The 20,456-nt window shown below is 49.8% G+C and overlaps 1 protein-coding gene and 1 non-coding gene across 8 annotated transcripts in view; both read left to right on the top strand.

Moving 5' to 3' along the window:
* ATXN1 (ataxin 1) overlaps positions 1-20,456 on the top strand; it is a 412,814-nt gene that overhangs the window by 391,458 nt on the left and 900 nt on the right. For all 7 annotated transcript variants that reach the window (XM_047101277.1, XM_047101276.1, XM_047101278.1 and 4 more), the window contains one exon: positions 2,183-4,229. In XM_047101277.1, the coding sequence (XP_046957233.1) occupies positions 2,343-4,229 (1,887 nt within the window). In that variant the 5' untranslated portion in view covers positions 2,183-2,342. The remainder of the gene's footprint in view (positions 1-2,182; positions 4,230-20,456) is intronic.
* On the top strand, positions 17,298-17,423 carry LOC124529528 (small nucleolar RNA SNORA40). The gene has a single exon (XR_006966414.1). It is a non-coding gene; the product is annotated as a small nucleolar RNA SNORA40 (small nucleolar RNA).

The raw sequence follows: 20,456 nt of genomic DNA, 5'->3' as shown, positions 1-20,456 counted from the left end.
GTTGAGACCCCAAATTTACAAACTTCCACCTCGTGTGCCCCTGACCATAACCATTAAGGACAGGCACTGTCTTTTGAATAATCTTTTTATTGCGATGTTTGGTAGCGATGTTGAAGCAAGAGTAACAATGGCCGCTAAAATCATTGGCCAAAAAAAAAAGGTTACCGATTAGGCTGGGGTAGTGCAGCTACATAGGAGAGATGGGGATAAGCTGGGACAGGCAAGAGGAGAGAAAAGAGGCCGTGTGACGGTGGGGATGCCCCATTGCTTCAGCGTCAGCAAGGACCAGATGCTGAAGGCTGCTTGCTGCCTTGTTGTGCTTGTTTTAAAATCAGAGTGTAGAAGGGGCACCGGGGTGGCTCAGTCGGTGAGGCGTCTGACCTCCGCTCAGGCCACGGCCTTGCGGTCTGTGGGTTTGAGCCCCTTGTCAGGCCCTCTGCGGTCAGCGCTGAGCCTGCTTCGGGTACTCGTGTCCCCTCTCTCTCTGCTCCTCCCCCACTTGTGCTGTCTCTCTCTGAAAAATAAAAGAAAGTAAAAAAAAAAAAAAACCAAATAAATAAAATAAGTAAATGATGGGGCGCCTGGGTGGCTCAGTCTGTTAAGCGTCCGACTTTGGCTCAGGTCACAATCTCACAGTTCGTGAGTTCAAGCCCCACGTCGGGCTCTGTGCTGACAGCTGGGAGCCTGGAGCCTGCTTCCGATTCTGTGTCTCCCTCTCTCTCTGCCCCTCCCCCACTCATGCTCAGTCTCTCTCTCTCTCTTTCTCTCAAAAATAAATAAAGATTAAAAAATGTTTATAAAATCAGATTGTAGAAAAGAGGGTCTGGGTAGGAGAAATGCTAAAACCCAAAGCCCTGTGCCTCAGTTTCCCAGGATGCCCGCACGTGACAGTGCTTGTGTCTACAGCTGGTGCCTGCAAGGGGCACTCGCATCTGCTCATTAGCCCGGTTCCTGTTAGTCCCACTGATGTGCTTCCTGTTGCCAGTGGGTGTCCATCTGCCCACACAGTCACGGTGACTCCAAGTTCACCGGCCACTGAGGGACTGAGATATATGTATGTAACTGGCTCCCAGCCCACTATTTATAGATCGCGATTGAGGCGCATGGGGCTGATTGATCTGAAAAGAGGTTTCATCTCTAGGGTTAATGGCGGGTTGGCCTTTTCCAAGGAGAAAGGGAGGGAGCTGGTGTGAAGAGACAATTCAGAGACTACATGGAAAGAGAGAGAGAGAGAGAGAGAGAGAGAAAGAAAGAAAGAATAACCGTCATGAAGGAGAAACCTTCAACGTAGCCTCCCTATTAGCGCACTTTTTTTGTGTGTGTAACCATAACCATATTCATTTTTTAACTGTCTCACAGATTTCTTTTGGCTTTCTGTTACCCTATGAGTAGCTGTACTGGGAATTCTTTGGAAACTTGTAGAGAACAAGATTATTTTTGGCTGCCTCTGCTGAGTTGGCATGTGGTATTGTGCATGTGTGCGAGGGAAGAGAGAGTGGCTTTGGACCAGAGTATGGACCCTGAGTCAGGCAGAACCTTTGAACCTTTGAGTAGGAGCCCCGGCAGGTGAGGCATCAGACCTTACACGTGAAGCTGACCCGGCACTACCGCCCCCCCCCACCCCCGACCTTACTCCTGAAGATGGCCTGAGACTCCCCACCCCGCCCCCCGCCCCCGACCTCCGCCAACCCCAGACCTTACACCTGAAGGTGGCCTGGGACCCCTCCCCCACTCCTCACCTGCTCCTTCCCAGCACCTGCATCTGAGGCTGACTTCCCCTAATGTCACCCTTCCTGTGGGCTTCTTTGGATTTCCCAGCAAGGCAAAGAAGAGGTAAAGAAGGGACCAGCATTTCTGAAAAGGAAATTTAAGAACCAAATCATCTCCCCTGTAAGAAGAAAAGAAAATAGGGAGAGAGGGTATTGAGAAACGCAGAGGGTCTTAGGGGAGCTGTTCATGCCATCAGAAGGTATCTGCTGTGAGGTTCTGACCTCCCGGTTATCCTCACGTCTACCTGATGTGCTCTCCAACGTGGCCAGTGTTTTCATGGGCTTTAATGCTGGGGCCCGTGATCAGGTTTTGGGGAATTCACGTGGAAGCCAGAGGCCTAGTCTCAGTCTGATGTTCTGATTTCCTTTCCCTCCTCTTCCCCTCGCCCCCCACCCTGTCTGCCTCTTCCCAGATTCCAGAGCTGCTGCGGGCCGATCGCACCCACGGGGAGATGATTCCTCATGAAGAGCCTGGATCCCCTACAGAAATCAAATGTGACTTTCCATGTATCAGACTAAAACCAGAGCCAGCCAGACAGTGAAACAGTCACCGTGGAGGGGGGACGGCGAAAAATGAAATCCAACCAAGAGCGGAGCAACGAATGCCTGCCTCCCAAGAAGCGCGAGATCCCCGCCACCAGCCGGCCTTCGGAGGAGAAGGCCGCCGCGGCGCCCAGCGACAACCACCGGGCGGAGGCCGTGGCATGGCTCCCCGGCAACCCGGGGGGCCGCGGCCACGGGGGCGGCAGGCACGGCCCGGCGGGGGCCCCGGTGGAGCTGGGTTTACAGCAGGGAATAGGTTTACACAAAGCGCTGTCCGCGGGGCTGGACTACTCCCCGCCCAGCGCGCCCAGGTCCGTGCCGGCGACCACCACGCTGCCCGCCGCGTACCCTCCCCCGCAGTCGGGGACGCCGGTGTCCCCCGTGCAGTACGCTCACCTGCCGCACACTTTCCAGTTCATCGGGTCCTCCCAGTACAGCGGGCCCTACGCCGGGTTCATCCCTTCGCAGCTGATCTCCCCGACGGCCAGCCCCGTCACCAGTGCCGTGGCCTCGGCCGCGGGGGCCACCACTCCATCCCAGCGCTCCCAGCTGGAAGCCTATTCCACTCTGCTGGCCAACATGGGCAGTCTGAGCCAAGCCTCGGGACACAAGGCTGAGCAGCAGCACCTGGGCAGGACGTCGGGGCTCGGCCCCCCGGGGTCCCCCCCTCCCACCCAGCAAAACCAGTACGTGCACATCTCCAGCTCTCCGCAGAGCGCCGGGCGCACGGCGTCCCCTCCGGCCATCCCCGTCCACCTGCACCCGCACCAGACGATGATCCCACACACGCTCACCCTGGGGCCCTCCCCCCAGGTCGTAGTGCAATACACCGACTCCGGCGGCCACTTCGTCCCGCGGGAGGCCGCCAAGAAAGCCGACAGCGGCAGGCTGCAGGCCATGCAGGCCAAGGAGCTCCTGAACGGCGAGATGGAGAAGGGCCGCAGGTACGGGGCCCCGAGCTCCGCCGACCTGGGCCTGGTGAAGGCCGGGAAGTCGCTTCCTCACCCGTACGAGTCCAGGCACGTGGTGGTGCACCCGAGCGCCGCGGACTACGGCGGTCGGGACTCCTCGGGGGTCCGGGCCTCTGTGATGGTCCTGCCCACCAGCAGCGCGCCCGCCGCCGACCTGGAGGTGCAGCCGGTCACGCACCGGGAGGCCTCGCCCTCCACCCTCAACGACAAAAGCGGCCTGCATCTAGGGAAGCCCGGGCACCGGTCCTACGCGCTGTCACCCCAACAGGCCCTGGGCCCCGAAGGCGTGAAGGCCGCCGCCGTCGCCACGCTGTCCCCCCACACGGTCATCCAGACCACACACAGCGCCTCGGAGCCACTCCCGGTCGGACTGCCGGCCACCGCCTTCTACGCGGGGACCCAAGCGCCGGTCATCGGCTACCTGAGCGGCCAGCAGCAGGCGATCACGTACGCCGGCAGCCTGCCCCAGCACCTGGTGATCCCCGGCACGCAGCCCCTGCTCATCCCGGTCGGCGGCGCCGACGTGGAGGGCTCGGGAGCCGCCCCCGCCATCGCCACGTCGTCGCCCCAGTTTGCGGCAGTGCCTCACACGTTCGTCACCACCGCCCTCCCCAAGAACGAGAACTTCAGCCCGGAGGCCCTGGCCACGCAGGCCGCCTACCCAGCCATGGTGCAGGCCCAGATCCACCTGCCCGTGGTGCAGTCCGTGGCGTCCCCCGCCGCCGCGCCCCCCACGCTGCCCCCCTACTTCATGAAAGGCTCCATCATCCAGTTGGCCAACGGGGAGCTGAAGAAGGTGGAGGACTTGAAGACAGAAGACTTCATCCAGAGCGCCGAGATCAGCAGCGACCTGAAGATCGACTCCAGCACCGTGGAGAGGATCGAGGACAGCCACCACCCGGGCGTGGCGGTGATACAGTTTGCCGTCGGGGAGCACCGAGCACAGGTAACCTTCACCCCCGCCCCCTGCGCGCCCGCGCGCGCACACACACAGTCATGCGGTCCTCCCTGGTTTCCCTGGCAACGTGAGCCTCTTCCAAGAGGCAGACTGCAACGGGCTGTGCGGAGAATTGAGGGTTTTCCTTCACCCCTAGACTCTGCGGGACCATCACCTTTCCCAGCCGGGTTCTAAGCCCCGACGCCCCAAGGCACTTGTTTGTAAGGAATTCACTTCTGTGCTCCTAGATGGGAGGGCTTAGGAAAGGTACCATCCTCCGGAAGATTAGAAAAATCACCCCTGGGCGTGTTTTTGTTTTTGTTTTTGTTTTTTATTCTGTAGTTTAGATGAGGAACCTTCAGTGAGAAACGCGGCCGGCAGGCTCAAGCCTTTCTAGGGGTCACTGTGCCCTTCTTCTCTGCCAGGAAAAGGCAGTGCTGGTCCGGGTGGGCACCTTAGACGGTCAGAGTCCCCACGTCCCATTCCAACATCCATGTTTTAAAATGTTATTACTCTTTAGGTGTGGGGAGGCTGACAGATGGGGGGCACAGCCGCCACTGAAAGGTGGCTTGTTCTACTCGGATCCCAAGAAGATGGGCACGCCACATGGGGAATCGCCAGAGTCAGTCAGGAGGCAGGGGGACGAGGAGGGAACATGGGCAAGAGCCTTTATTGTGGGAAGAAACGAGCAGGCTTAGGATTGGCTGGTGTGGATAATTTCAGGGGGCTCTGGGGCAGAGCTGCCCCTGGGTGTCTGCTATCTGGGCCTGGGGTGATTGGGGCAGGTGGATAGGGGCCCCGAGGTGAAAGCCCAGTAGAGGCGGTGGTTGGGGGTGTGGGTTTTTGGTTTGCATGTGAAGATGTCTCTCCCAGGCAAGGAATCAGCTAACCCTGGGAGGGGCATCCCCTCTAGAGGCAGCAAGGCTCCGAGATGTCAAAGCATCGGAAGGTCGAAAGTAAAAGGCACGGTTAACATAGTCCCAGAATCCCAGGTGATCTCCTGGGCTCGTAGTAAACAGGAAACCACCAGCAGTAAACACAGTCGTGGTGAGTCGCGTTAAAGCCTGGAACTATTATTGACTCTCTTAATTTCCGTGGGCTCCTTCAGTGCACTCTTTTAAGTCTCTTGAATCGCCTGAACACCTTTATTCCGTGGCCCATTGATACAAAGCACTGTCCAGGTGGCTTGGAGTCCAGCAGGTGTGGCCTCCAGGCTGGGAGCTTCCTCGGCCGTTGAGCCCAGATCTCCTGGGAATGTTTCCATTGAGGACTTTGAAAAACCCCAGAGGTGACAGCGCCTCCCTCACGTTTGAGTTGAAAATGGTCATAGTATAGCTGATATTTGGGACATTCAAAAATAAGAAATAAATAAATAAATAAATAAATAAATAAATAAATAAATAAGACAAACTAATTCATGGTTTAAATTGTTTTGGGCAGACTTTTAAGAGATCAAGTTTTAGGGGAGGGGGGATTTTCGAGGGTTTTCCAGAAGGGCTTGGGAGTGACCAGATGTCAGGTCTCGCACAGTGTCAGGGGGCCTGCGATGCCAAGAGCTTTTAGCCCCCAAAGATTTCTTTTTTTATGGTACAGCGTCACTATAGGCTTACGGTCTTTGGTTCGGGACCAAGTAAGATGTCTCAAAGTTCAGATTAAAAAAAAAAAAATGCAAAACAGCAGGACTTTTCTTTAAGCGGCGTCATTATTTTGAACTCCCTCCCCGTCTGTGGTTGCTGCTGTCTCCCTCCTGCCTCTGTAGTGTTGGAGGTGGGCACTGGAAGGAAAAAATGAGTTGTCTTGTAACAGCCTCCAGGTGAAGCATGGAAATAAACAGGAATGCAAGTGAATGTGTTTTCTCATGGCACCTTTAGTCCTTAAAGCGTTACTGTGAACGGGGGAAGGCACAGGAAGAGGCGTTACTTGGAAATGCTCCTGGTTTGCATGTGAACCTCTTTCACCCCGAGAATACAGAACGGCTCCGGCCGTTCTCATGGCCAAGGGCTTCCCAGGCCTCTTTAGCTCTCGAATCAACCAGGCAGTTCTGGAGAGGAAGCATCTCTATGTTTTTCCCTGCCCGATACTTTGCACAACGGACGCTCGCGTGATAGAGTCACCGGCTTCCCTGTGAGTCCCATTTCCTCCGGCAGCCAGACCACGGGTCTCTTTGCCTACACACGACCAAGGTGCAAATGAGGAGGTAGGAGATTTATCATGGCCTGTTCGCAGGTCTGTCCGGGCAGCCCCGCGCGGGGGTGTCGCGTGCCGGGAAGGGCCGCTGCCTGCTCAAAAGGGGGTTTGGTTTTTGAGCTGTAAAAACAAAAGTGCAAGGCCCCCGACGCAGCCAGTGATGTGTCGCTTTCCCCAGAAGCCTATCAGAAACAGGCTGACATCACCACTGCTAAAATACTCCACCAGCTGTGTTTGCCACTGGTGACAGGAGAGAATCAGAGAGAAAGCGAGAGGGGGGAAGGAGGAGGGGAGCCAGGGAAGTGATATCTGGGTGTAATTTACGTTCCAAAGGCCGAGAACTTTCCTCCCTCATCCGTGTGGCGCTGAGGATTGTTCTGCCCCCACCCAGGCCTGGAGGATCAGCCGTGTCTTCTCGACTGGCTAGAAATCACTAACGCTTGCACCCACGGGGAGATGTAGGAATGTGCAAATTGTTTAACTTAACTAGCAAAAAAAATCACCAAATTGATTGGGGAAGTGGTGGGAGGAGGGATGGTTTTCTACACCCCAGATGGATGGCTCCATGACTCCGGGCTTTCAATCCTGCGTGGAAGGGCTGCTTGACCTCAGACAGTCTACCACGAGCCTCCCCTTTGGACGCAGCGGGCCACGGTGGGGAAGGCCCGGGCCTGGTCGCCTACGAGACGTGTTGCTTTCCCCTTGAGCCATGGTTTTTCTCATCCCCGAGACAGGCAAATGATTCCTCGTACGAGGGGCCCACTCTCTTTTTGTGATCCTGGGCTTTTCTGCCTCACAGCTCAGAGCTTCTAGAAACTACCCACCTTGGCCGGACGAGCCAAAATCCACACGGGGACACTGAGGGCATCTCTGCTGACCTCGTGCTCGTAATCAGCACCAAGACCTCATGGGGACCAAACCAGCCCATGTGAAACTGAGAGGTTTCTCGTTTGGCTGATTATTTGGAGGAGCTGAACTAATTACTGTTGTAGCAAGACGCCCCCAGTGTCGTCTCCAGCTGAAGCTGCAAACGAGGCAGCGTAGGAGAAAAACACTGCTGCCTGTTTGTCCCTGTCCCCGCGGCTCTGCCATATCCAGCGTGGTCATTCTCTCTGCCCAGGCAGCGTCTTTGCCCCCTGTGCCCAGCCCGCTGCCGTGGGAGAAGACAAAGGGAACTTCAGGTGCGATCCGGCCTCTCGGTGGCCACTCTGGGTCTCCTTCCTCATGTTCTGCAGCACAGGTAGCACATTGCACCCCAGACAGGAGAGCCCCCCCCCCCCCCCGCTGCCCTCATGCTTGGTGATCCTGCGTAACAGCCCCGGTTGGACGACAGAATCGCTTTCCTCGGGCCTCACTCCCAAATACAACCATCCACTTGAAAATCTTTTCCAGGATGGAGCCTGTAAGTCTGCGGCGAGTCCCAGAGGGGACCCCCAGCACTAGCGTGAGCCAGCAAGGTTCGCTAAGAGAATGGGGCGTCCTCTGCGTGGGAAGCAAGTTAGCTGGTGGGAAGATGCAGGATCTGCAGGCAGGTCAAAGTACCTGAGTCAGATCGGTCTTCCACTCCAACAATAGTGCAGGGACCTTGTGCACATTGGGCACAAGTGAGTGCACAGATACTTTATCGTGTATGTTGTCTCAGCCTTCCAGTCGGCTCTCGTGGTGGGAGGAATTAGGGTTGTTGTAAGGATTAAAGAAAACGTGTTCAAAGGAACCAGCACAATACGTAACGCCCAGCGGGCCCTTGAGAATATTACTGTCCCTCCCTTCTTCCAACTTATGTGGCTTTGGCCTGAGAAGCGAAAAGTTAGCTTCGGAAAAATAAATGGAAGGCTTCACACTCTGAAAACAATTTATGGGGCGCGCCTGGGTGGCTCAGTCAGTTCAAGCGTCCGACTTCGGCTCAGGTCATGATCTCGCGGTTCATGGGTTCGAGCCCCTCATCGGGCCCTGTGCTGACAGCTCGGAGCCTTGGATTCTGTGTCTCCCTCTCTTGCTCTGCCCCTCCCCCGCTCATGCTCTGTCTCTGTCTCTCAAAAATAAATAAATGTTAAAAACTTAAAAATAAAATAAAAAGAATTTATGGAAGGGGAGGCAGCCTAGAAAAAGTCCAGAAAGAAGGGTGACGTTCTCTTAATACGCGCAATAAGCTATTTTTACCCTGCCTGTATTCCTGGGGTGTATTCCCATGAGTGGCCCCCCTGAGCACCCTACCACAATTCCTCCAAGGAAGCCTAAATGACCTGCTAGCTAGTATAGAGACCAACTGTATTTTTCTGAGCATGAGCTAGACTGGAGGGATGCATTGGTGGCCCCGCCATCCACGCAGTAACAGACCCAGAAATGGAGGACCCAGAAGATCTCTCTTCTGCCAGGTGCCCGCTGGGGGAGCCCCTGCCCAGGACGGCCCCTCCCGGGGAGGCTTCCGGTTCCATCTGGCAAATGTGTTCTGTCCGTGAGCAGTCTCCCCACACCCCTGTCTCGGGCTGCCCGGGCTCAACTTTGCTAAAGAGGGACACAAAACTGGCACAAAGGAACTGTAGTAAATTTTATTTAATTTTTTTAACGTTTATTTATTTTTGAGAGAGAGAGAGAGAAAGAGAAAGAGAGTGAGCTGGGGAGAAGCAGAGAGAGAGGGAGACACGGAATCCAAAAGCAGGCTCCAGGCTCCGAGCCATCAGCACAGAGCCCGACGCAGGGCTCAAACTCATGGACCGCGAGATCATGACCTGAGCCAAAGTCAGACGCTTAACCAACTGAGCCACCCAGGCACCCCTCATTCCACTGTTTCTAAGTTGACGGCTGTGTTGTGTAGCATTGTGCTTTAATGGATTAGCTGGTGCCTAAAAATCGCCAGGGCCCTCGTGCGAACAGCACAGAAGTCTGCCGAGTCCCCTAGCAGCCAAGGCAAGCCGACCCGCCAACATTTCACGTGTGGGGCTTGGTGGGAATGAATCCTAATGTATCAAAAAAATAGATAGCGACCGCCCAGTGTGCCAAAGCCTGGAGCTGGACCTGTGGTCCGGTTATTGGTGCTAATCCTCCTCTCTGCATGAGTGCCAGAAAGGCTCCGGCAGAGAAATAGCATCAAACCACAATTTGTTTATGTGTCTGCGTCCCCTTTAAAAAAAAAAAAAAGGAAGGAAAAATGCTCTCCTTTAGCCTATGCGTGATATCAGTGCCCCCAACCAGGTGGTCTTACGTATATTTTTGAAGCAGCCTCTCGTTGTTGCTTATAGCCGGTTTTTAATTAATTAGGCTTTATTGTTGAAAGTAGTTTTAAGTTTGGGGGGGAGGGTAGAGCAGAAAGTACACGGATTCCCAGACACATAGTTTCCCCTGTTATTAAAATCTTGCTTCTACGTAGTACGTTGGTTACGGTAGTCGAGTCAGTGTTGATCCGTGATTATGAACCTAAGTCAGTAGCTTTCATGAAGGCTCACTCTTTGTGCTCTACATTCTGTGGTTTTGGCAAATACCTAATGTCATGTATTCGGCATTCCTGTGTCATCCAGAGTAGTTTCGCTGCCCCCAAAATCTATGTTTCACCTATGCGTGCTCCCGGTCTCCACCCCCGTCCTGGAGCCCTGACAACCACTGATCTTTTCACACGTCTGTAGTTCTGCCTTTTCCAGAATGTCATATAGCTGGAATCACACAGTATGTAGCCTTTTCAGACTGGCTTCTTTCCCTCGGCAATACGCATTTAAGGTTCTTCTGTGTCTTTTAGTGGCTTTGATACGGCATTTCTTTTTAGCCCTGAATAACATGTTGTTTTCCTAAGGCACGCTGTTTAAGACCCCGGGGTGGGGGGGGAGGGGCAAGTGGGATAGAATCTGTCACCCCAGTGACCTGTTGAGTCAGATCCTAAAGGGGCCTCCCCCACAGAGGAGGCTCTGGGAGTCAGGCTGCAGGGTATGAGAAGAACCCAACGTATCATTCAGGATTTGTGTCTGGGGTGTCTCTGAACCAGGGTGTGGGTTTACTGAAAACCCTGCAATGTTTCCACCAAAGCCTGAGTCAGGTTCCGTGTTTAATGCGATTAAATGTTTAAATAGGACACTCGAGGGGCGCCTGGGTGGCTCAGTCGGTTAAGCGTCCGACTTCAGCTCAGGTCACGATCTCGCGGTCCGTGAGTTCGAGCCCCGCGTCGGGCTCTGGGCTGATGGCTCAGAGCCTGGAGCCTGCTTCCGATTCTGTGTCTCCCTCTCTCTCTGCCCCTCCCCCGTTCATGCTCTGTCTCTCTCTGTCTCAAAAATAAATAAACGTTAAAAAAAATTAAAAAATAAATAAAAAAATAAAAATAAATAGAACACTCGATATTCTTCCACTCGACTGAAGAGTTGTGACTGCTTTTATTAGTGATTTTTAAACACCGAAATAAGTGGGTCTCTCACTTAGCCCTGCTAAGTGGATCATCACTCCAGCGTTTTCTGATTTTTCTGGAGGTTGAGAATGTAGGTAGTCACGCACACTGGCCTTCAAGGAAAGTAGATGGGCGCTTTTTTTTTTTTTCCTGCTGGTAAAACAGGATCGAGAATTTCACTTGCGCACGAAGTTGGCGAGCCCCAGCGCAATAATTTCACCCAAAGCAAGACATGTTCGTGGAAGCCCAGCCTCGGAGAGATCTCATTGATCCCGGGTATCGGCGGAGTTTGGGCCAGTGCCAAGCAAAAATGTTTTGTAAAACAGATGTCCTTCACATTTGTGAAGACAGGGAATTCTTGTGGAGGAAAGGGGAGACATATTTAAACAACAGACGTTTTGTTTTCTTTATATCTTGTTTTTGGTGATATGTACATATGTGTGTATATAGACAGAGCACCAATCTAAGATAGAAAGAGACAACCAAACGGCATAAATATGCGGCTCTGCATGCAGTGTTTAGATGCACTGGTAGTTGACTAAGTAGTTAAAGGAATTTTATTACACTTACACACAGAGGAGCTAAAAATGATCTTCAAAAGCCAGTCATTAGCCGGACCAGGAAGGTGACGTTGAATAAATACTCATGAGCCCAGAAGTGAGGCTGCGTTGCCTCCCTGTCTCGATTCGCCCATCCTGAACAGAAATCGGAGGGGATTGTTTTAGAGGTTGGTTGGAGGGGGCTGAAGAGGTGGGGGGGAGCGAGCAAAGGGGTGTGCCTGCCGCAGCAGGAGGAGGGCAGGAAAGGGTGGGAGAGGATGAGAGGTAACTGGCCCCTAAAAAGGAGGGTGCTGGCTACAAGGCCTCCAGACATGAAAGGCAGAGGGGCCTCAAGCTGACATAGGACAAAAGCTATTCATGGTCACATTTTATCCTGCAGACCGCTCAAAGTGTTTGGGAAAGAATGTATTTATGGGTTGAAACAAAATGGGCTGTGGCGAGCTGCCAGGAGTTATGTAACGTGCTTCGGTTGTATATGACACTGCCCTCCTGAATATAGTTTCGTTGGGGTTTAATCAGAGACCGTTTGCACCCCGACATGATCATCAAATGAATTAGTGATCGTTAGCCCCTCTGAAAGAGCAAAAGGGAACCCAAGAGTGGAGAGAAGGTAACTGAAGTATGATTCGGTGAGGTCGTGACCAGCCTGACAGGGGAGTGATGAGTTAAGGCAGCTATCGCTCAGCCCAGAAAGCTGCCTGTTCAGCGGGGAGCCAGACCCAGGGAAGGTTCTGCTCCTCTCCCTGGGGAGGACGAAAGTCCAATTTAGTCCCAGCTGGTGAAAACAAGCAAGGTCAGGCAGAGCCTTTCAGTGTCTAAACATTGACCTCTGTTGGCCAGCGGTGGCATTGCAGTGTTTTTACACACGGGAAGCAAACAGGGGGGGCTGAACGTGCCAGAAAGTATCCCACACTCTGGGGATAGAACAATTGAGCAAAACAGGCAACATCTCAGCATCGCCCCCCCCCCCACAGCATATGGTCTTAAAGGGTCCTGGGGGAATCGGTAAAACAGGCAAACAAATGTATAAGCAAATTTGTATTTTGTTTTTATTTATTTTTTAATTTTTTAACGTTTATTTATTATTGAGAGAGAGAGAGAGAGAGAGAGCATTAGCGGAGAAGAGGCAGAGAGAGAGGGGGAGACACAGAATCTGAAGCAGGCTCCAGGCTCTGAGCTGTCAGCACAGAGCCCAACATGGGGCTTAAACTCACAGACTGCAAGATCATGACCTGAGCTGAAGCCGGACTCTCAACCGACTGAGCCGCCCAGGCGCCCCATCAGCAAATTTTTTAACTAATGCATCAAAAGATAAGAAGTGATAGGAGAAAAAATAAGACAGCCCAGAGAGGGTACGGATACTAGGGACGGAGGGTCATTACTTTAAATAATGGTCAGGGAAGCTGTCTCTGAAAAGGGGAATGGAAGACCATGGTCCACAGGGCAGAAGGGACTCCACATGGAGGGAACATCCAATGCCCAGACCCAGATGCTCAAGTGTCTTTAGAGTTAAAGGATCAACAAGGAGACAAGTGTCGCTATAGTGCAGTGAGTAGGGGCAGGGGCACACGCAGGCCACGTTGGGCTCGTCATGGCAGCTTTTTCTGCCAGGGAGAAGCTGGCTTGGCCAAGGCAGTGGTGGTGGAGGCAGTAAGAAATGGTCTCGTTCTGCATATATTTGGAAGAGGGAACCAAGAGGATTTGCTTGTAATTTGGAGGTGTGCCATGTGCTAAAGAGCCCAGCACATTGTGACTCCCAGGCCTTTGACTTGAACCCCTGGAAGATCGGGATGCCATTCACGGAGAGGGGGAAGAACAGAGCAGGCGCCATTGGGCAGGGGCACATCAGGAGGTCTATCTTGGACACGTAAAGCTTGAGTGGCCCGTAGACACCCAAGTGGACGCCATCAGCTAACATGGTTGCCATTATCCAACTACGCCCTTGTGAAGTTACTTGTTTCATGTGCACGTCCTGCCTCCCCACTGAAGGCGAGAACTGGATCTTTAACCCCAGGAACTCTTCTCCAGTCCTTAACACTTAGCAGGGGCTCTGGGTTACGTAGTGAACGTGACTGCAACCTCTGGAGTGTGAATCCTTGATCAGTAATATTTTGAAGCTCTTGGTACCATAGGGAAGACCCACATGGGTCTCCAGGGCAAGCAGTTCACATAGTCGTTGTTCTGGTTTAAAGTAACATCATGTCACCGAATCCCACCATCTATGTTTCATATGGAAACCAGTACCTGTTGGCAATGGCGGCGTGCTTTGAGGTAGATAATGCTCTTCGTCAAGGGAATTTCAAGCAGGTAGACCTTCCCACGTGTATTCTCATGGAAAAATCCCTTGGTGTGATTTCTTCAGGAACTATTAATGATCAGTTAACCTTTAAGGATGCTTACATCCTCTGACAAACCCAATTATGCAATAAGAATAGGTTTGTTATGAATACTGTAGTGTGCTTATTTGAGATATGTGCAACAAGAGTTTGACTTTCACCAAAGAGAGAGAAAATTCTTATTTTAGGGCACATATATGCAGACAAAAAAATGCATTATCTAGATAATTCAGTCTATGTAATTAGTGAGGATAAATCTTAGTGAGGATAAATAATTAGTAATTAGTAAGGACAAAAAGAACATTTGGCCTAAGCCATGCAAGTCCACTGCTTACAATGATCAGATTATCGAATAGCCTTTTTTTAAAAAAATATTTATTTATTTTTAAGAGACAAAGTGCGAGTGGGGAAGGGACAGAGACAGAGAGAGAGAGAGAGAGAGAGAGAGAGGGAGGGAGACACAGAATCCGAAGGTGGCTCCAGGCTCTGAGCTGTCAGCACAGAGCCCGATGCGATACGGGGCTCGAACCCACCAGCTGTGAGATCATGACCTGAGCCAAAGTTGGACGCTTAACCGACCGAGCCGCTCAGACACCCCTATTGAATAGTCTTTCTCCCCTAATTTGCGTAGACCCAGCTGAGCATGGGCGATGTGGCATCTTTTCCCAGGATAGCAGAGCTTCTCTGGGAGGAGCCAAAGCCAGAATTTAGGAGGAAGGGACCAAGAGCAAGCCTTTGAAGGGGTAGAGAAGATTTTCCCAAACCTATCCAGTTAGAAATAAATTCTATTATCATCAGCCCTTTAGTGCACATCTCAAATATTCTCCTCTCTCCTCCTCTCTTTTCTTACATGAGTTTTTAGGTTAGGCTGTCCAAGTTATAGACCACGTTGCAGCATTTAATTCTAAGACTTGCCTCTGGAGTTTTGAGATGAAAGAGTAATGAAGGGCTTTCAAAATGCCCCCAAACATTACGGTGTGTATAATGGGAAGCATATGGATCTGCGTCATAGCTGTTGGAATCGTCAGTGATGTTACCACTTATAAAGGCCTTGAAGACAAGCTCTTCTTAAAAATTAGTCAACAGATACTTGGTAATGTGTAGACGTTTGCAGTGAGATTGGTTTACGTGTAGACAGTAAATGTTATATTCAGAATATGAACTCTTGGCTGCTCTGAGGAGTTTTTAGAATGTGGCTCCCACACCAGGAACCTGTCCATTAGTAGATGTTGGTCTGTCTGTCAGCAAGGAGACAGACTCCACCCAGTAGAAGGGATCATCTAGGAAAAGGCAAAGCCAAAAAAGAGGCCATTGTGTTTAGAAATAGGGTTTATGATATTAGGAACATCACATTACCTCTGACTGGTGTTAGGCAGAGATAAGCAAATACGTTCTTTTTTTTAAATATATACATACATACACACACACACACACACACACACACACATATAATTTATATAGAATATATGTTATATAAATTTATTGTCAAATTGGTTTCCATACAACACCCAGTGCTCATCCCAACAGGAAACAAATAGATTCTTATGAGGTATTTACACTTGAGAACGTTGTTTCTGTGACTTTCAGTTGCAGCTAAAGAATCCCCCCACTTGAGGGGCACCTGGGTGGCTCCGTCGGTTAAGCGTCCGACTTCGGCTCAGGTCGTGATCTCACACTTCGTGAGTTCGAGCCCCGCATCGGGCTCTGTGCTGACAGCTCAGAGCCTGGAGCCTGCTTCGGATTCTGTGTCTCCCTCTCCCTCTGCCTCTCCCCTGCTTGTGCTCTGTCTCTCCCTCTCTCTCTCAAAAATAAATAAACTTAAAAAAATGTTTTTTAAAGAATCCCCACTTGAAGCAGGATTTGTTCCTCCTGGATGATGCTAACGCCCTAAGAGGTTTGGGATGGGATTTATGAAGCCAGCTCCAAGAGGGTCCTTCCCATTTGGAACTCAGTGGGCGTCCTGATATGATACTGTAACTTGTAGGTATATTTGTACATACATATATGCAAATATACTGTGTGCGTGATGTAATGCAATTCTGTAAGTGAATAGCAGCCTCATCACCCACTTATGTAGGGAGACTAGAATTGTATGAGTAGATATAAGGCCCCCAGTGCTTCACAATTTTCTGAATGATGAAATAAACCCATGATTTATTTCATGCCATTGGATCTTATTTATTTCAAGTAAACATTTAGCACTGTTGGGGGGCGTGGGAATGTTAAATTCCTCTCTTTTAGTGGGACTATAATAGCTTTGTTCACAGGGGCAGAAGTCGGGAGCATACGAAAAGAAAATGGGTTTGGAGGGCCAAAGACTGGGATTAAATCACTATTCCATGATCTTACAGCTAGGATGTTAGGCAAGTGATCTAATCTGTTGGAGATATAGTTTCTTATTTGTAAAATCGGAACAATAGTACCTTTTTTCACTAGTCTATTGTGAGCATAAACAAAGTATTTTTTGTGAAGTCCGTACCTAAATGTTTGACAGGTAGTGGACATTCAAGAATCTTTCGCTCTCTTTACATTATTAAAATAGCCCAGAACAATGAAGTTTCCCCCCCCCCGATAATATGCACATTTATATGGGCTCCTGTTCACACGCACGCTATAGTAATAAGCTTGCATGTAAATTCACTCCAGTTGTCCCCTCTATAAATACTATGCCTTTTATGGAGCAAATAAAGTATATCCCTTAATAAGTGTGTGTAGAACCAGATAAATCGTAGTTATCAAAAAAGATTAGATAAACTAGAAAGCCACAATCCATATAAATTACATGGAAATGTGCTACTTTGGAGGTTTGGGGATATTTCATTATTTTTTAAGTTTATTTATTTATTTTAAGAGAGAGAGAGAGAGAGAGAGAGAGAGAGAGAGAGAGAATCCCAAGCAGGCTCTGCACTGTCAGCACAGAGCCTGACACGGGCTCAAACTCACAAACCATGAGCTCATGACCTGAGCCAAAATCAAGAGTCAGACGCTTAACCAACTGAGCCACCCAGGCGCCCCTAGGTTTGGGGGGTATTTTAATTACTTATGTGTTTGTGTATGTGTGCCTGTGTATAAAATTCAACAGAATGTTTTTAATATTATTACAGTCAATATTATTTTGACTTACCTCCATCTATCATTTTCATTGTTCTTCCTTCTTCCCTGCATCTGCAAACTTCCACCTAGATTGATTTTTTTCCTCTACCTAACGAATACTCCGTAGCATTTTCTTTAGTGCAGATCTCTGGTGGTGAGTTCTCTTAATTACTATTCATCTGGAAAATGTCTTTATTTTGCCTTCATTCCTGAGGGATCCTTTTGCTCAATATAGAATACTTGGTTGGCAATTCTTTTTCTTTAGTGCTTTAAGGATATTCCATTGTCTTCTGGACAAAACAGTTCCATTTTTTTGTCAGTAACTTTTTCATTTAAGGAATTTCACGTGATTCCTCCCACTGTCAGTCATCTTAGTTCTTCCAAAGTCGGAATCACAATCTTCAAAATAGCCATTTTAAAAGGAACTTGTGTTCAGTCCACAATTGTCACTTTCACTGCCAAGTTCTTTCGGTTGGGCTTTTCTGATCTCCGCTTGAATATGAACACACATCAAAAATCCCCCACCTGTAATCTTTGCACTTGATGTTGGGCTTGCTTAGCTCATAGACAAAGACTCAGACAAGTGGGAAAAACAAATCCTCTTTTGCAACCCAGAACTCATCATTGAATGTGAGTTTTGATACAGCTAAGAAGGAACATGATAGGGGCGCCTGGGTGGCGCAGTCGGTTAAGCGTCCGACTTCAGCCAGGTCACGATCTTGCGGTCTGTGAGTTCGAGCCCCGCGTCAGGCTCTGGGCTGATGGCTCAGAGCCTGGAGCCTGTTTCCAATTCTGTGTCTCCCTCTCTCTCTGCCCCTCCCCCGTTCATGCTCTGTCTCTCTCTGTCCCAAAAATAAATAAACGTTGAAAAAAAAAAAATTAAAAAAAAAAAAAAAAGAAGGAACATGATACTTAAAATAGTCCCTTGGGGCGCCTGGGGGCTCAGTTGGTTAAGCGTCAGACTTCGGCTCAGGTCATGATCTCACGGTCTGTGGGTTCAAGCTCCGCATCGGGCTCTGTACTGACAGCTCAGAGCCTGGAGCCTGCTTCGGATTCTGTGCCTCCCTCTCTCTCTGCCCCTTCCCTGTTTGCACTCTGTCTCCCTCTCTCACCCAAAAATAAATAAACATGAAAATAATTTACAAAAATAAAAATATTTTTCCTACTTAGGGGTTAGACCTTCTTGAATCTGTGGATTGTTGTCTCATACCAATTTTGGAAAATTTTTAGCAGTTATCTCCTAAAAAATGTCACTTCTGCCCCGTGATCTCTCTCTCCTCCAGGTGGAATGCAATTTATTTGTCTGTTGGGTCTTCTCCGTGTGTCTTCTGAGTCTCTCCTATGTCCTCTGTGTCCGTGACTTTTGTGTCTCTGTGTCTCGTTCTGCATGGTTTCTTCCGAAGCTCAAATTCAGGAATCCAGTTCATAGGTTCTGTCATCAGCCACATTTATTCTGTTGTAAAATTCATTGCGTTTTTGATTTTAGTGAATACATGTTTCTTCATTCTAGAATTTCCATGGATCTTCGGAACACAGGTTCTAGATCTCTACCAAAATCCTCAAGCTTGTCTTTAATCTCCTTAAATACTATAAGCATAGGTTATTTTTTTAAATATTTTTTGAAGTTGATTTTTGAGAGAGAGAGAGTGTGTGTCCATGAGCAGGGGAGGAGCAGAGAGAGAGAGGGAGAGAGAGAATCCCAATCAGGCTTCACGCTGTCAGTGCAGAACCAGATGCAGGGCTCAATCTCACAAACCTGTGAGATCATGATGCCGACTGAGCCACCCAGGAACCCCCCTTTTTTAAGTCTTTTTAAAAAATGCTTATTTATTTTCGAGGAGAGAGGGGCAGAGAGAAGGACACAGAATCCTAAGCAGCCCCCACTGTCAGCGCAGAGCCCGATGCAGGGCTCAAACTCACAAATGGTGAGATCACGACCTGGAGCACTTTGGAGTCACAGCCCAAAAGAGTGGAGCTCACCAGAGAGCATCCTCCCCTTGATATACCTGAAGGGGACCCTGAATTTCATTCCCTTCTCCTCCCCACCCCCACCGTGCTCTTGAGATTACCAAAAGTCCAGACCACTTGGTTTTGAAACTATTCCAGTTTGGAATGTGCAAATGCCCTTGGAGGAAAATAGCCCTAAACACCAGGTTTAAATCTCTAGACTGTCACCCTTTCCCTGAACCTTCCCCGGTGATTTTTCACTACCTTATTTTCTGTCTAGTGCCATAAGAAATAGTTTTTTTTACATTTTGCCCTTAGTTTTTGTTTACTTGGGTTTTGTTCAGAGTATTTGGTTGTCCTCAGCGAGAAAGAAGATTGGTCCGAATTACCTATTCTGCTATTTCTAGAAAAGCCACTGAAAATTGCCTCTTTAAAACGACTCATTGTTTTTTTTTTCTTTTTTGTGTAGCATAAAGTTGAAGAAAATAAATTTCTAGGAAAATTAAACCTTTAGAACCTCAAGTGCATTTCAGCCTTACTTAATGGCAACAGTAAGACCTTCACTGGACAGTTTGCAAACCCCTACACCCACTGTCTCCTTGCCTTTTGTTCATGTATCTCCACTTCCAGGAATGTCTTCTCCTTGCATCCACACCTGTACTCCACCCTGATTATTTTTTAAAACTCAGCACAGTGTATTCGACTTCCTCAATCACCTCTTCTTCAAACCGGTCTGTGCCTTTTCTCTGCCCTCCAACAGCTTAATATTGTAGTAAAGTATTATCACCCCACTCGCCACATTGATTGGCAGTTACTACGTTCGGGGACCTCTTCTGCCTGCTTGATTGTGAACTACTCTGGGACCAGGACTTTTTCAGCTTCTTTACTTAGCATAGTGCATGCATAGCACATGGTGGCAGAGGAAACAGCAGCTTTTGGGAGGATAGTGAGCGCCCCCCATTTTGGGGAGTGGTTTTCAAACCAATGCACAGCCCGATTTGAGTACCTGGAACTTGACCTTGGCCGGGCCAAGTACTTGCTCTCTCTGCCCAGTTTACCCTCTCCCCAACACTGCCCACCCCTCAATCCTCTCGAAATGCTGCCCAGCCTTCGGGGTCCCAGGAAAACGGGGAAGCCCTGCCTGTTTCCTCCAGCCTTCACCGGCTCTGCTCTCCCCGGGTTTTGAGTACACGGCTCATTTATCCGATAAATATTTATTAAGCTTCAGCCATACACCAGGTCTCCTTTTAGGGGCCAGGGATACAGTGATATAAACAGGTAAGTGCTGCCTGGTGGACCTTACATACAGCCTCATTCTGATTCCTAATCAGCTCTGTCATACGTGAGAGTGGCATTTGCCCAGTGAGCGGAGAAAGTGCAAGACTGTATCTTGTGCTCCAGGGCTGAACACTGAGCACCTGTTCCATTGCCCTCGGGGGCCGATCCATTTGTTTTAAGGGAGGCCAGCTATAGAGCTGATACTCCGTAAAATGATACTGTGAACACTAAATGGACTTTTTTTTTTTTTTTTTTTTTTTACTGGCTTCTACCCAGCACCTATATATGGTAAATACAGGTACAGCAAAAAATTAAGGGCCTCATTTGCGTGTGTTGGCGGATGAGGATCGTGGAACAGTCTTATCCCCGCCCCCGCCCCCCTTAGGCTTAGGCACGTGGGCGTGTATGAAATAAAACAAGACTAAAATGTCTTCATTTGTTTCCTTCTTCTTTGCTCTCTGTCTCTCAC

The sequence above is a fragment of the Lynx rufus genome, unplaced genomic scaffold (assembly GCF_022079265.1).
Source record: "Lynx rufus isolate CCGP_SWC_20201006 ecotype Redwood Valley unplaced genomic scaffold, mLynRuf1.p SCAF_6, whole genome shotgun sequence".
NCBI lineage: Eukaryota > Metazoa > Chordata > Mammalia > Carnivora > Felidae > Lynx > Lynx rufus.
The sequence above is the reverse complement of the archived record's forward strand: the minus strand, read 5'-3'. Positions and strand labels throughout refer to the sequence as shown.